Source organism: Myxocyprinus asiaticus, chromosome 46, assembly GCF_019703515.2.
Source record: "Myxocyprinus asiaticus isolate MX2 ecotype Aquarium Trade chromosome 46, UBuf_Myxa_2, whole genome shotgun sequence".
Lineage (NCBI taxonomy): Eukaryota > Metazoa > Chordata > Actinopteri > Cypriniformes > Catostomidae > Myxocyprinus > Myxocyprinus asiaticus.
In genome coordinates, this window is record NC_059389.1 from 29,228,212 (window position 1) to 29,243,233 (window position 15,022).

Consider the following 15,022-nt stretch of genomic DNA (forward strand, 5'->3'; position numbering starts at 1 on the left):
TGTGCTTATAAAAATATTAATTTCGGTTCTGCTGATTAAGGAAAGACATACACATCTGGCATGGCTTCAAGATGAGTAATTAATGAGAAAATTATCATTTTTGCGTGAACTAATCCTTTAAGATCTTCTCAAAGCAATGTGACAGAAAATAAAACACAAGTAAAAAAAATATCCAACGAAAATAAACACTTCTTGAAGAAAATAAATATCTTGCTAAATAAATAAATGACCGGATTAAAGCAGAGTTCATCTTTTGGCATTCATAATATTCTTTTGTGTGCTTCATTTTGAGGTGGTGAAACAGATTGCTTGTATTACGAGTGATTATCGTTGTGCGAACCACAGATGCTGCACCTGTTTTAATATCAAGCTCCTCTGAATTTTCTAGACCTGTTTGGAGGTCGTCCTGTTCTGTTGAGATTTTGTTCTTCATTTGGGGTTTTCCTGGGTAAAAAATGATTGAGTAGTGCAAGTGATCCCGCTCTGTGCTCTCCTGTCTCTGGAGTACGATTATTGGATGGTATACGCTCATTCGCGCCATTCATCATTTAATTGTCTGCACCTGCAGCTCGTTTCCCTCTGCCTACTTATACCCCTGTGTTTCTCTTTTTCAGTGCCAGATTGTTCCATGTGTTTACGTGCTGTCTCACCTCTCCAGTCAGTCTAGTCAAGTCTAGTCTTGTTGCTTCATTTTTTCCTGTCTAGTTTTGTCCTCTTGCCCAGTCAGTTCCCTGTTTTTCTGTCTGTTGATTTATCACTGTGTTATCATCTCTACTTACCAGGATTACGCACCCTGCTGTTATTCCGTTCCTTCTCTCCAGGATATCTTCCAAGCCACACTGTCGTCTCTGTTGTTGTCATCACTGTCATCATTACTGTGGCTATCGCTGTCATCATTGCTAGTTCACCACTGCCATCATTACTGTTGTCATCGCTGTCATCATTGCTACCACCATTACTGCCATCATCGCTGACTTTACTGCTGTTCTGTATTACTACTGTTATCTCTACTGAGTTTTGCCATCTATCTGCCATTCTTCATATCTCTATTAAACTGTGTTCCTTATCTGTCACTCACTCGACGTTGTGTTGATGTAGTGACACTAGGGGTTGCCCTTGGGAGCCCCAAACTCCTCTGATATTTGAGGAAAGGCCAATGGGAATTGGCGAGTGGAATTTACATGCCACTCCCCTGGACATACGGGTATAAAAAGAGCTGGCTCGTAACCAATCATTCAGATTTTTTCTTCTGAGCTGAGTGGTTGTGTTTCAGTGAGCTGAATTCCTCTGCCGGTCCATTCATCTCTGCATGCTGTTGGATTTAATGCGCATTACAGCGGTTTCTCCCCCTCGTGCACCAACTGAGTGCAGAGACCACCCCTGGGCACTTCGACAGCCTAAAAGATTATATATTCTTGCAAATAAAAGAGTATATTTTCTCTAAAAGAGTGGCACTGACGGAGAGCGTCTTTTTAAAGATGACTTTCCATCCGTGTATATTTCCTGGTTGCAGTCGTTACCTCCCCGCCTCTGAAGGTCACGATCACTGCCTCACGTGTCTGGGCTCAGACACGCTGAGACAGCGTTCGTGGATGGCTCATGCTCTCACTGCGAGAGCATGACCACGGCAATGTTGCGGTCGTGGCTTTCCTTCTTAAAAGGAAAAGTCACTCCAGCCACTCCCTGCCCCGGTCCTTCTACCTACGGGTATGAGGCCACATCGGTTAGCGCTGGGGGCGATTTGGAGACCCCAATGGGAGCCGTTCCACTGGGCAACCCCCCACGGACCTCCCATTCCCCAGTAAGCTCGTTTGCCCCGGTTGAGTTCTGGGATGAGACCAGTGGCTCGCCTCAGGGTGAGTTCGTGGTCTCATTCGGGGCTCGCGACGAGAATGAGCTCTCGATCGCAGCATCGGAGTGCGGGCTGGTCCAGTCTGATGCCGAGGACTTGGCTGGGCTCCCATCTTCGGGTGCGGTCACTCTGTATGAGGCCGACGCTGAGCTGGCGGCCATGCTTGCCCGGACGGCTGCGAGTGTCGGGCTGAAGTGGGACCCTCCACCCTGCCCTGAACCCTCGCGGCTTGATGATTGGTTCCTGGGCTCGGAGCGCCGCTCACGGCCGTGCCCCGCCCCGGTCCCATTCTTCCCGGAGGTGCATGAGGAGCTCACGAAATCATGGCAGGCACCTTTCACTGCCCGAACCCGATCTCTGAGCTCCTCTGCTCTCACTACCCTTGATGGTGGAGCTGCCAGGGGGTACTCGGAGATTCCCCAGATGGGCAAGGCGGTTGTTGTGCGGCTGTGCCCGCAAAATGCCACCACCTGGCGGAACTGTCCGAGACTCCCGTCCAGGGCCTGTAAGTTCACGTCGTCACTGGTGACTAAGGCTTGCAGTGTTGCTGGACAGGCCGCCTCTGCCCTGCACACCATGGCTCTCCTGCAGATGCACCAGGCCAAGGCGCTGAGAGGACTGCACGAGGGTAGTTCTGACCCAGAACTGATGCAGGAGCTGCGCTCGGCAACTGATCTCGCCCTCCGGGTGACCAAGGTCACGGTGCGGACTCTCGGGCAGGCAATGTCCACATTGGTGGTCCAGGAGTGCCACCTACATCTCAACTTGGTCAAGATGAGGGAGGCTGACAAGGTACGGTTCCTTGATGTCCCCATCTCCCAGGTTGGCCTATTCAGTGACACCATCAAGGACTTTGCCCAGTAGTTCTCGCCAGTTAAGAAGCAGATGGAGGCCATCCCGCAGGAAGAAGATGCCCCCATCTCACGGCCTGCCGCCAAGAACCCTAGGAAGGCTTCAATGTGTTCAACACTGGTTCATCGCTACCACCATTACTGTTGTCATCGCTGTCCTCATCACTGCTAACTCTAATGCTGCTCTGTGTTAATACTGTTATCTCTACTGAGTTTTGTCATCTACTGTATCTGCCATTCTTTATATCTCTATTAAACTGTGTTTTTTATGTATCTCTGCATCTCTGAGTCCTTACTTACAAACTCTGACAGCCAAACACGTGATGAAGGTCAATACATTTGCTTGGGCGGCCGCAGAAGAATTTTCAATGCCGGAAAATCCCTGTCCATGTTTCTTCTTTTCATCTCAAGTGAAGCCCTGCCCACTGATAGATAAGCCCACACACCGCACATGTATATTTACATATCTCTATATACACTATATAGCAAAATCTCTATTGGTAGACACTTTACATCGTCACCATGATATATATATCGTCATATCGCCAAGCCCTAGCTTATATCAGTGTGGATTGCTTGTGAACCAGTCATAATATGATTCAAGCTTTGCAAAGGAACTGTTATTGAAGGATGTGGCAGTTAAAAACACTATTGGACTCAATCACAAAACTATGAGTAAACAGTTTAATTCATGAATATTTCAAATGTCATGACTGTTTGAAAGATAACGCAGCTGCTGTGCTTAGAGTAAGTGAACAGTTTAATATATTCGGAGGCAATGTGTTGGATGTGCATTGTGTGTACAGTAAACCCAGAAATTTAGTTTTATAATGTTGTGGAGGTTGTTCATTCTCTTCCAATTGAGTTTCAAATAAGGTTGAATTTGAGGGGCTGCATGATGTTAGCCAATCAGAACAGTGGGTGTTTACATTTAAGTTTTAAGAAGGCGCTTAGGCCAAAATCGAGTGTTTCAGACAGAGGGCCAAAAACAGTGTGTAAAATTATCATATACAGTATTACTAAATTATGAATGTTTTAATGCAAAAAAACATTATTAACATTATCAGTGGACCACAGAGAAGATAATAAAATGATAAAAAAAACAGAGTCATGACCCCTTTAAAGTTTTTTTCAATAACAGTACCCAAGTATAATTATTGGGTACTGTAACAAACCATTATGTAATAACACTACATAATGTGTTGTTACAGGTACTTTGCACACCACTGTATATTTGTTAATGACAAGGTGATGGAGGGGAAAGTACTGGTGCATTCTGGCCCGGCTGAATGGGGCGGTGTAGCAGTCGGTTTCCTCTAGATCTGGTAACGCCTCTTTATCCAGTTTCATCGGGTTCCTGGGCAGCCAACTCTTCAACTGACGACATTTCAACTGAAATCGGCTGCAGAGATACATCTACATTAGCATTTGTGAAAACTGAGAATGCTTAAAAAAAAGTGACAGAGCAGAGTTATTTTTGGCTGTTTATCCTTCACACACTAATGGTGACTTCCAGGACTGAATTTCATTTTGATGCAAATTAAATTAACTTAAAGGTGATTTAGTCTCCAGAGACACAACAAATATCCACACTAATTACTGTTATAAAATCTTAATCCCTACCAGTCAGCATACTGAATACTTCTTATAAAGATAGTGAACAATTTACAAAACAGAGCTACTGAATGAGCTCATAAATGTAATGCATCTAAAATGTGAATAAAATAATTAATCTCTAGCTAAATATGTGGAAACAGTAAGAACTTTGTGATGTTCTACCTGCCCATAGTCTTTTTCTTCCAGTCTGTAAAGTAGCACTTTTTCCTATAAAAATATAAATCATATCAAAGTATAGTGACAGAGTATATTACATACAATACTGTACAGTACAGTATAGGACAGTATAGTACAAAATATATAGTACACATATTGTATATTAAAGTACAGTGCAGTGTAGTATAGTACAGTATACTATTGTAAAGTATGGTATAGTTTATCATAGAATAGGATAGTGTACATTACATATAATACACCATACTGTACAGTACAGTATATTATAGTATAGTGTAGTACAGTATAGTATAGTATAGCATAGCACAGCATAGGATAGGACAGTGTACATAACATAGAGGGGCAAGAAAAAGTATGTGAACCCTTTGAAATTACCTGATTAGAGTCAGGAGTTGGCAAACCTGCCATCCAATTAATAAAAAGAGACTGGAGGTGTGGGTTAGAGCTTCTTTGACTTATAAAAAGCACTCAAAAAGTTTAAATATGCTATTCACAAGAAACATTTGCTGATGTGGACTATGCTTTGCAAAAAGGAGATCTCAGAAGACCTACGATCAAGAATTGTTGCTTTGTATAAATCTGGAAAGGGTTACAAAGTTATCTCGAAGAGTTCAGCTTGTCTAACTGTGGACAGATGAATATTTGTCTATAAATGGAGACAATTTAGTACTGTGGCTACTCTCACTAGAAGTGGCCGTCAAGCCACATGACTTAAGGGCACACCACAGAATGCTCAATGAGGTAAAAAGAACCCTAGAAAGACAGCTAATTTTTTTTTTTTATCACACATTTGCACATATACAGTGAAATTCTTTTTTTCAAATATCCCAGCTAAGCTGGGGTTAGAGTGCAGGGTCAGCCATGATACAGTGCCCCTGGAGCAGATAGAGCCAATGGCCTTGCTCAAGGGTCCAACAGTGGCATCTTGGCAGTGCTGGGGCTTGAACCCCCAACCTTCTGATCAGTAACCCAGAGCCTTAACCGCTGATCCAGCGCTGGCTCAAAGACTTGAAGGAATCATTGGAACTGGTTCATGAGTATACTATATGGAAAACATTAAACAGGCATGGTGTCCATTGCAGGACACCACAAAGGAAGCCGCTGCTTTCCAACAATAACATTGCTGTGCGCCTGAAGTTTGCCAAAGACGACCTTGACACTCCACAACACAACTGGGAAAATGTTTTGTGGACTGATGAAACTATGGTTGAAGAACATGCAGCACTATGTATGGTGTAAAAAGGGCACTGCACACCAACATGAAAACATCATCCCAACAGTGAAGTACGGTAGAGGGAGCATTTGGGGCTGGATTTGGGGCTGCTTTGCTGCTTCGGGGCCTGGACCGCTTGCCATCATTGAGGGAAAAATGAATTCCAAAGTTTATGAAGATATCCTACAGGATAATGTCAGGGTGGCTGTGCACCAGCTGAAGCTCAGTAGAAGCTGGGTGATGAAGCAGCACAATGACCCTTAACATCGAAGTAAATCCACTACAGAATGGCTTAAACAAAAAAGAAAATCCACCTTTGGAGTGGACCAGTCAGAGCCCAGACCTTAACCCAATAGAGATGCTGTGGAATGACCTCAAGAGAGCCGTTTACACCAGACATCCTAAGAATATGGCTGAGCTGAAGCAGTTCTGTAAGGAAGAATGGTCCAAAATTCCTTCTGAATGTTGTGCAGGTCTAATCCGCAGCTACCAGAAACGCTTGGTTGAGGTTAATGCTTCCAAAGGAGGATAGATCACTTATTAAATCCAAGGGTTCACTTACATTTTCCACAGTACTGTGAATGTTTAATGGGATGTGTTCAATAAAGACAGTACAGATTATAATTGTTTGTGTGTTGTTAGCTTAAGCACATTGTGTTTGTCTGTACTTGTGACTTTGATAAAGATGAGATCACATTTTATGACCAGTTAATGAAGAAAACCAGCTAATCCCAAAGGGTTCACATACTTTTCTTGCCACTGTATACTGTAAAACACATAATGCAGTGTATAACTAGTACAGCACAGTACAGTACACTATAGTGTTGGATTGTATAGTCTAGTCTAGTCTAGTCTAGTATAGTATAGTATAAAATAATTTCTAATAATGCTGACACATTATGAAAAAAAGATAGCAGTTAAACAGAAATAATGTAATTCATAGTTAATATTGTAGAAAACCAAGTATGATAGTCATTCATTTATACAAGAGTCCACAATGACTACATCATGAATATTTAAGTACAAAGGCATGTGTTTTTGAGAGCAGTGTCAGTAAGTTTTACCCATGTGCAGGTGTGTGTGTGTGTGAGCAGTGCTTTACCTGAAAGGCATTCTGATGTTCATCTGCTCTGCATATTTACACAGCGTGTCCCACGGTGCATGAATCTTCACAAACATGATATCACTGTTGGTTAACGAGGGCTGTATAAATGAATGACAAAAATCATTATCAGTACAGAGCAATCACGGCCATAGAGGGGCATATAATCAATCAAGATGAGATCAATTCACTGCTTTTATAATCATTCTGCAGACTGGGGACTGAGGTTTATAAGCAGACTGTGTTCAGATATAAACATCCATTGAACAAGAACTTCCTGCAACATCAAAAGAAGCGAAAAGTCAAGTTATAAATATGAATATTCCCACAAAAATACAGAAAGTCCTTTGAAAAAGTAGAGCATTTCGGAGCAATTACTTCTCTTAAAAAATAAACCATCCTAAAACATAATTTCTCTTTTTTCTTTCCATTGTGTGGATCCATATAATTATGCATACACCTACTTAATAGTGGCTACTGTGTAAATTACAAGTATAACAAAAAATTTGACTGACATAAGACTGACATGAATAGATTTAAACTGATGTCAAATTACTTTATAAAAAGTAATAGGCACAAAACCCATATTCTTTGTAGAGAGCCAGTATGACATTACATACAGTCACATATCAAACACCTCACATCTCTTGTCCTACTATATTATATCCAACAATCAAAATAAAATAAATTAATAAAATTGAATTTGACATTTCTCATTTTATGCATGAAAAATGTAAGATATAAGTACAGTATATTAGTCATTACAAACCAACACGTGTTCTCATACTAGATAGCCCTGATTAGAGTCAATCTGCAACCATCTGTTAAACATTTTGACAGATTGTAACAGGGTTGTGAGGCTTTATATTTTTGAATGAAAACATGAAAATATGTAAATGTATTACATTAAACAAGCACATATGATATTTAGTTGGACATCGTGAGGTAAAAATATACTTTTCTGAAATTTAAGCACATTCTTTCACTGACTCTTTGTAGAAAAAGAACAAATTTAGACTCGTTCGAGTTTTTTCTTCAAGTCTAAAGTCCTGTATGCACTATTCAACTGTTAATTCATGGGAAGTGCCAGATCTAGTGGAAAACATGTTACCAAGCTTGGAAAAAGGTGAAACTCATTTTACTTTTTTTTTTTTTTAATCTACTTAGTATTACAAGTACACCTACGAAAGAGATGCAGAGGTCAGAAATAGTAGAACTAATGACAACGATGCTATAAAAGTGGTATGATAGATCTGCATACCACTGCAGGAGTTAGTGTTCAGCTACTGATATACACCGATTAGGCAAAACATAATGACCACTCACAGGTGAAGTGAATAATGTTGATCATCTCCTAACAAGGCCACATGTCAAGGTCTGGGTAGATTAGATGGTAAACAAACAATCAGTTCTCATAGTCAGTGTGTTGAGTGCAGGAGAAATGGACAGGAGTAAAGACCTGAGAGACTTTGAAAAGGGCCAAATTATGGCCAGACGACTGGGTCAGAGCATCTCTGAAATGGCAAGGCTTGTGGGTGCTCTCGTTCAGCAGTGGTGAGTACCTACTGACAGTGGTCCAAGGAGGGACAAACCACAAACCGGAGACAGGGTGTTGGGCACCCAAGGCTCATCGATGCACGAGGGCAATGAAGGCTATCCCATCTGGTCCGAACCAACAGAAAATTGGAACCAACAGAAAATTTTAAAGATGGTTATGGGAGAAATGTGTCACAACACACATTGCATCGCACCCTGCTGCGTATGGGGCTGCATAGCTGCAGACCGGTCAGAATGCCCATGATGACCCCTGTCCAACCATCAAAAGCCCCTACAATGGGCACGCTAGCATCAGAACTGGACCTTGGAGCAGTGGAAGAAGGTTGTCTGGTCCGATGAGTCCTGTTTTCTTTAACTTCATGTGGACGGCCATGGACGTGTGAGGCATTTACCTGGGAAAGTGATGGCACCAAGATGCACTATGGGAAGACGACAAGCTGGTGGAGAGAGTGTGATGCTCTGGGCAATGTTCTGCTGGGAAACTCTGGGTCCAGCCATTCATGTGGACCTCAGTTTGACACGTGCCACCTACCTAAACATTGTTGCAAGCCAGGTACACCCCTTCATGGCAATGGTATTTCCTGATAGCAGTGGCCTATTTCACCAGGATAATGCATCCTGCCACACAGCACACAATGATTGGGAATGGTTTGAGGAGCATGATGAAGAGTTCAAGGTGTTGTCCTGGTCTCCAAATTACCCAGATCTCAGTCCAATTGAGCATTTGTGGGATGCGCTGGACCAACAAGTCCGGTCCACGGAGGCTCCACCTCGCAATTTACAGGATTTGAAGGATCTGCTGCTAATGTCTTGGTGCCAGATACCACAGAAAACCTTCAGGGATCTTGTACAGTCTAAGCTTCGGCAGGTCGGCGCTGTTTTGGTGGCACGCGGAGGACCAACAGCATATTAGGCAGGTGGTCATTATGTTTTGGCTCATCAGTGTAGATGCCAGACTCATAATAGAACATGAGTTACCATAGAAAACAACACACACACACACACACACACACACACGCACAGGCACACACACACACACACACACACACAAGACTAGATTATTGTAATGCATTACTGGGAGGATGTCCAGCAAGTTAAATAAATAAACTTCAATTGGTTCAAAATGCAGCTGCCAGAGTGCTGACAAGAACCAAGAAATATGATCATATTAGCCCCATTCTATCATTGTTACATTGGCTACCAGTTAAATTTCGTATTAATTTTTAAATTCTGTTAACTACATACAAAGCTTTGAATGGTCTAGCTCCGCAGTACTTAAGTGACCTTCTACCACACTATATTCCATCATGTTCATTACAATCATAAAATTCTGGCTTGTTAATAATTCCAAGAATATCAAAATCCACAAAAGGAGGTAGATCCTTTTCATACTTCATTCCTAAACTATGGAATAGTCTCCCTAACACTGTTTGGGATGCAGACACACTCACTCAGTTTAAGTCTAGACTAAAGACTTATCTATTTTAGCCAGGCATACACCTAATTTATCCTTCAACTCACAATAAGGCTGCTTTAGTTAGGTCTGCCTAGGTGTCGCTGAAAGATGAGGACAAACTACAGCCGGTGCCAGCCAGACATCACTTCAGTCTTTTACAACGGACTTCAGAGGATGAACTGATGCCAACTTCAACTGTAAGACATGGGATACTTCATATGCCACTGCCTGAACCTTGGATTTAGGATGGACCCCACCGAACCTCACCAAAATTATCTGCCGGTTGAACTGCGATGCACCTCATTGATCTCTGCCTGCATCACTTTTGTCTATTGACGGACTACACTCTTGAAATGGAATACATAGACTATCATTTAATTGCCAGCAAAAGCCTTCATCAATCAACTAACAAAGGACAATGCATCTATGGGAACTTCTACAGTTAATCCAGGATGGACTTCAAAGACATTAGTCATTAATCTTACAGTTCAAAAAAATATTTTATTGTTTTTTTTTTTATTTTAAACAATTAATGCTTAATTTACAAATTTAAAACTATGACTTGCACTGCACACAAATAACTAATATCAGCATTATATTCATGTTGTTTAGCCAGAGGGGAACTGGCCCCACCAGTGAGCCTGGTTTCTCCAAAAGTTATTTTTCTCCATTAACCACCATCTTGTGGAGTTTTGTGTTCCTTGCCACAGTCGCCTTCAGCTTGCTCACAGGGGTTCTAAATGCAATTATTATTAAATGATTTAATTTTTATACACAATTTACAATCATATTTAATCAATCTACACAATGATCACTCTAAGACTTTATAGATATTACAGTTTCATATTTTTAATACATGATTTCCTGTAAAGCTGTTTTGAAACGATGTGTGTTGTGAAAAATGCTATACAAATAAAAATGACCTGACTTGACACACACACTCACATACACAATATCCAAGATATGCAAGGTCTTAAATCTTGAATGACAATATCATCATCACACTGAAAGTCATCATCTCAATTTCCTCCTGGAACTGTCAAGAGAACTCTGTTTTTATTCAACATTCTGTGCTTGAGGACCAAAAAAATAATGAACCCACAATTGATTAAATTATCACTGCTGGCTAGGGTCAGAAGGAAAACGTCATTATGTACCTCTTTCTCCAGCATCAGACCTTCTGCTCGCAGGTTTCTCTCAAATGTACATCTCTTCTCCACCTGAGTACTGGATTTCTTGTACACTAATATGTAGTCGATGCGTTTCTTCCCATCTCGAAACATTAATCCAGACGGGTTTACAAGGTTGTTTGCCTGAAAACAAGTGAGATCAGTTAATTTTTTCATCACATTTTTAATTGAGGTATTTAGAGTGCTGAAGTACTGAATATATCTCCACTGATAATAAATTCATTATCTAGCATGGATCTTGGGTCATTGTTTTGCCTCTATAAGGACAGAGGGCAAAGCATATGAATTTGTCTGGTAATATGTTAGCAGGTATATGTGGTCAGGAAGAGAGATGTACCTTTATGGAGTCTGTACGAGCCTCTAGTTTTCCTCTAGACATGGGCTTCTGTTGGACAAGCAGCGTCTCATCCTTTTTAGGCACAAACTCCCCCACCTCCCTCTCTTCCATGTAGACATCCTGACCTGTGTCTGTCCAAGAGAGACAAAGAGAAACACTAAAGACTTTGAGGATGAAGACACAATCACAACATATGGGTTGACGGTTCAAATCCTTACCTTACAAAAATCTAGAGTTCTTGAATCCACTGTGGCAAACAGGCTGCAAATTTGCCACTCATTATTTTCACATGCAAATTAGCTTTGCACAAAACTTTTCATTGATGCCCCAGGTTTTCCATTGAAGCAGATGGTCCATTATTGCCAAAGGTTTGCTGTAGATTCACCTTTACTGGTGAAGGGCTGCAAACTCCAGGCATTTTCCAGCAAAGTGTTTTGTTTGTTGCAAATTTACAACATATTAACAGCCACTTTGTATACAAACAAATTTAGCCACTGAAGCTCTACAACTGTCCAGAGCTACAGTGTATCAAGATCTTCCATCCTCATACTGCTTGACCAGTCTGCTACCTTTGACACAGCAAATCATCAGTTTCTCTGATCAACCATCACAGAAATGGTCTATCACTGGTACTGCTTTTCGCTGGTTTGAATCCAATCCAGCTTCGTTGAGGAGAGGGGTGACTAAATCAAATCAGTTTTCCACTGGAGTGCCTCAAGGTTCAGTGCTTGGTCCTTTTCCACTTCTGGATATGTACAATTTCCCTGGGCCCCATTACAGAGTCTTGTGGCTTCTTTTATCACTGCTACACAGACAATACACAGCTCATGTCATTCAAGCCTGATGACCCCACAATCTCAGCTCATAACCCTGCCTGTCTTTCAGGTATCTCGGACTGAATGAAGGAATGCAATCCAAAGCTCAACATTGCAAAGACTGAACTTCTTGTGATTCAAGCGAGCCTATCAATAAAACACAACATCACTTTATGGCTAGGCTCAAAAACAACACAGCCTGCTAGGTCAGCCAGAAATCCTGGGGTCGTTTTTAATGCATTGGCTGCCTCTAGTCACCATTTCAATTTAAATGTACTGACGCTAACATTTAGGACCACCTCAGGGTCTTCTTACCTAAATACTCTGTTCTCTTCTGTCCTCTATGGCAGTAAAAGAGATACGCCTGTTTGCGTCTTCATGGCAAGGTACAAGGTCAAGGTTTATAGAACACTCATTTGCACAGCAGAATCTATCACAATCTAGCACAGGGGTCAGCAACCTATGGCACGCGTGCCAGCATTGGCACGTGGAGGGGTAATCACTCGCACGCCAGCAACGGGGAGAGAGGAGTAGACTATTTTATTTACATAAATTCCACACCTGCATTCCAGTCTACATCTTGATGTAATCCTTTCTAATGATCACGCAGTGTGTTTTCATGAGCTGAATGGGTGGCTAAACAAAAAGTTAAAATGTGACGAGAGAGCAGTATACCCAACAGAATCGTGCAGCGCGTGCAAACCATTGGCGCATCACGAGCCAGCAGCGCTTCACTTTTGGTTATTCGTGTGAGTAAATGCACCCACTTTGCTTCGGTCAGGCTGCATTGATGACAGCCTAAATTCTGTGTTTCATTTGTTTCTTTTTGCTTTCAGTACAACACGTGATGTAATAAGGAAAACACCACCATTAATCCTTGAGATTTCCAACCCAGCACACAGGTAAACCCTCTTTAAACCATGGTCACACTCAAAATTACATTAAACGATTAAAAGAGAAAACATAAACCCACATCGTGAACAGGAAAATAAAAAAATGGCACTCCATGTCAAAAAGGTTGCTGACTCTGATCTAGCATATAAATTGCTTGCAAAAACAATTTAGTCAGAATACACAGTTGTAAATGGCGTAGATACCAGCAGGAACTGGACAGTGCTATGCAGCCAAACCTTAACCCTTTAGATCTAAATCATCACTTGTTGGGTTTCTATACACAAATGTTGCAAAATGCACAAAAAAACTTGAGGTGGAATGTTGCTCTGGTCATTCTGAAACGATAGAGCAAAAGACTGTCATCAAAAAGATTGGCTACCTTTACCTTCCAGAACACTGTGTCACTATTTCACTCCAGACATAAGGCAAACATGATGTTCATCAGAGCACTTTGTCTGCACACTTTAAACACTAAGTAATATATTCAATTTACCAAAAAATGTAAAAGTGTAACAGTGGCTTCCACAGTGACTACAACTTAAATCTACACTATGTAACTTTTGGCCCTCTATTGGTTAAAAAAACAGAACTGCATGCATCTTGCGGAAGAACATTGTTTTGGTAATGACGTAAGTTGTGCTTTGGCTCTGCTCCTCTGTGCGGATGAATGTGGTTCGAGGCACCGGTGTACACATGAATACAGGACATCTTATCAGAGCGAATGGACAAATAAATAATGAAAGAAAGGAAAAGACGGATATCCGAAAACATGTCATCTGAGCAAATAAGTGCCATATCTTATGCTGTTGTTTTGACTTATAGGAAACGTTGATGTTTTTAAATAAATTACATTACAAAAGTTAGGCAACGTTTGTTAACATTAGACACAATGATTGCTAGTCTTATGAGGTCAAACTGTGTAAAGTTTTTATAACTGCAGGATATTCTGGCCAAATAGACCACGGTAGTAACTAATTTATAGATTGTCATTGTTACCAGCCAGTGGTCAACATCATTTCAAGACTCACATGTCCTTGACAAGCCTAGGACTAGAGGATTTATTTATATAAGTTATTGCTGTTATAAAGAAAAATACACACGTGTGCTAGCAAATGAAAAGTTCTGCCCCGATTACAGTATAATTATTGTATTTCAGACGTGTGTGTGTGTGTGTGATTACACAACTATACATAAACCATATCAATAAAATATCTTACCTGTTGAGTAAGAAAAAAAGCCATCTCTGGGTCACTTTTAAATCCTTTCAGATCTTGGAGTTGTCGCCACCTCTGAAAAGCCAAGCCGATGTTGATTCGGGTTTTATTACGGACTCTGTCGCTTTCCCTTTTTGCTTGTAGAATCTGATCTGTTCGGGGTTTCTTTGTTTTAACAACCGGTGATTCCCCAGAGGTTTGCTGTTTTGAATGATCTATGGTCAATTTTTCTCGTTCGTTGTGACAACAACAAACTTTCAGCTTCAGCTACTCCCACACCACACGCGCGCTACAGTAGCCGGATCTTATTTTCTCTGTGTACGGATATGACGTCAACACGCATGGGCGAATGACATATGTATGCAATTTCCCACAAAATTCATCCTGACAGCTCTAAAATATAAATCATTATTATAGGTTTATCAAAGTGTATTTGGGTAAAGACATGGTTTGGAAGATGGATTTTTGTTGCGCTCTCTCATTAATAACATTTTGTTATTTTTTTTACAAAAAAAAGTTACATAGTGTAGCTTTAAATTTCTATTTCGTCCTAAATTCAGCATAAGTGATGACTTTTTGCTTTTGAACACATGGGATGGAAATGCTGCTTTATTAGCAAAATGTTTTTGCAAAATTCAGATTTTTCACATACATTAAATTCCCAACTTGGATTGAAACCTGACAACTTACTGTCTCTGGGGAAACAGTCCTGTTGTCAGATTGTCCTTGATACAGTCATTTCAACAGGTA

General features: G+C 41.1%; 1 protein-coding gene across 1 annotated transcript in view; it reads right to left on the minus strand.

Moving 5' to 3' along the window:
- LOC127436323 (anoctamin-3-like) overlaps positions 1–15,022 on the minus strand; it is a 186,912-nt gene that overhangs the window by 99,087 nt on the left and 72,803 nt on the right. The window contains exons 3-7 of the mRNA XM_051690414.1: positions 11,350–11,480; positions 10,980–11,135; positions 6,810–6,910; positions 4,483–4,527; positions 3,971–4,105 (exon numbers count right to left, since the gene is read on the minus strand). Of these exons, the coding sequence (XP_051546374.1) occupies positions 3,971–4,105; positions 4,483–4,527; positions 6,810–6,910; positions 10,980–11,135; positions 11,350–11,480 (568 nt within the window). The remainder of the gene's footprint in view (positions 1–3,970; positions 4,106–4,482; positions 4,528–6,809; positions 6,911–10,979; positions 11,136–11,349; positions 11,481–15,022) is intronic.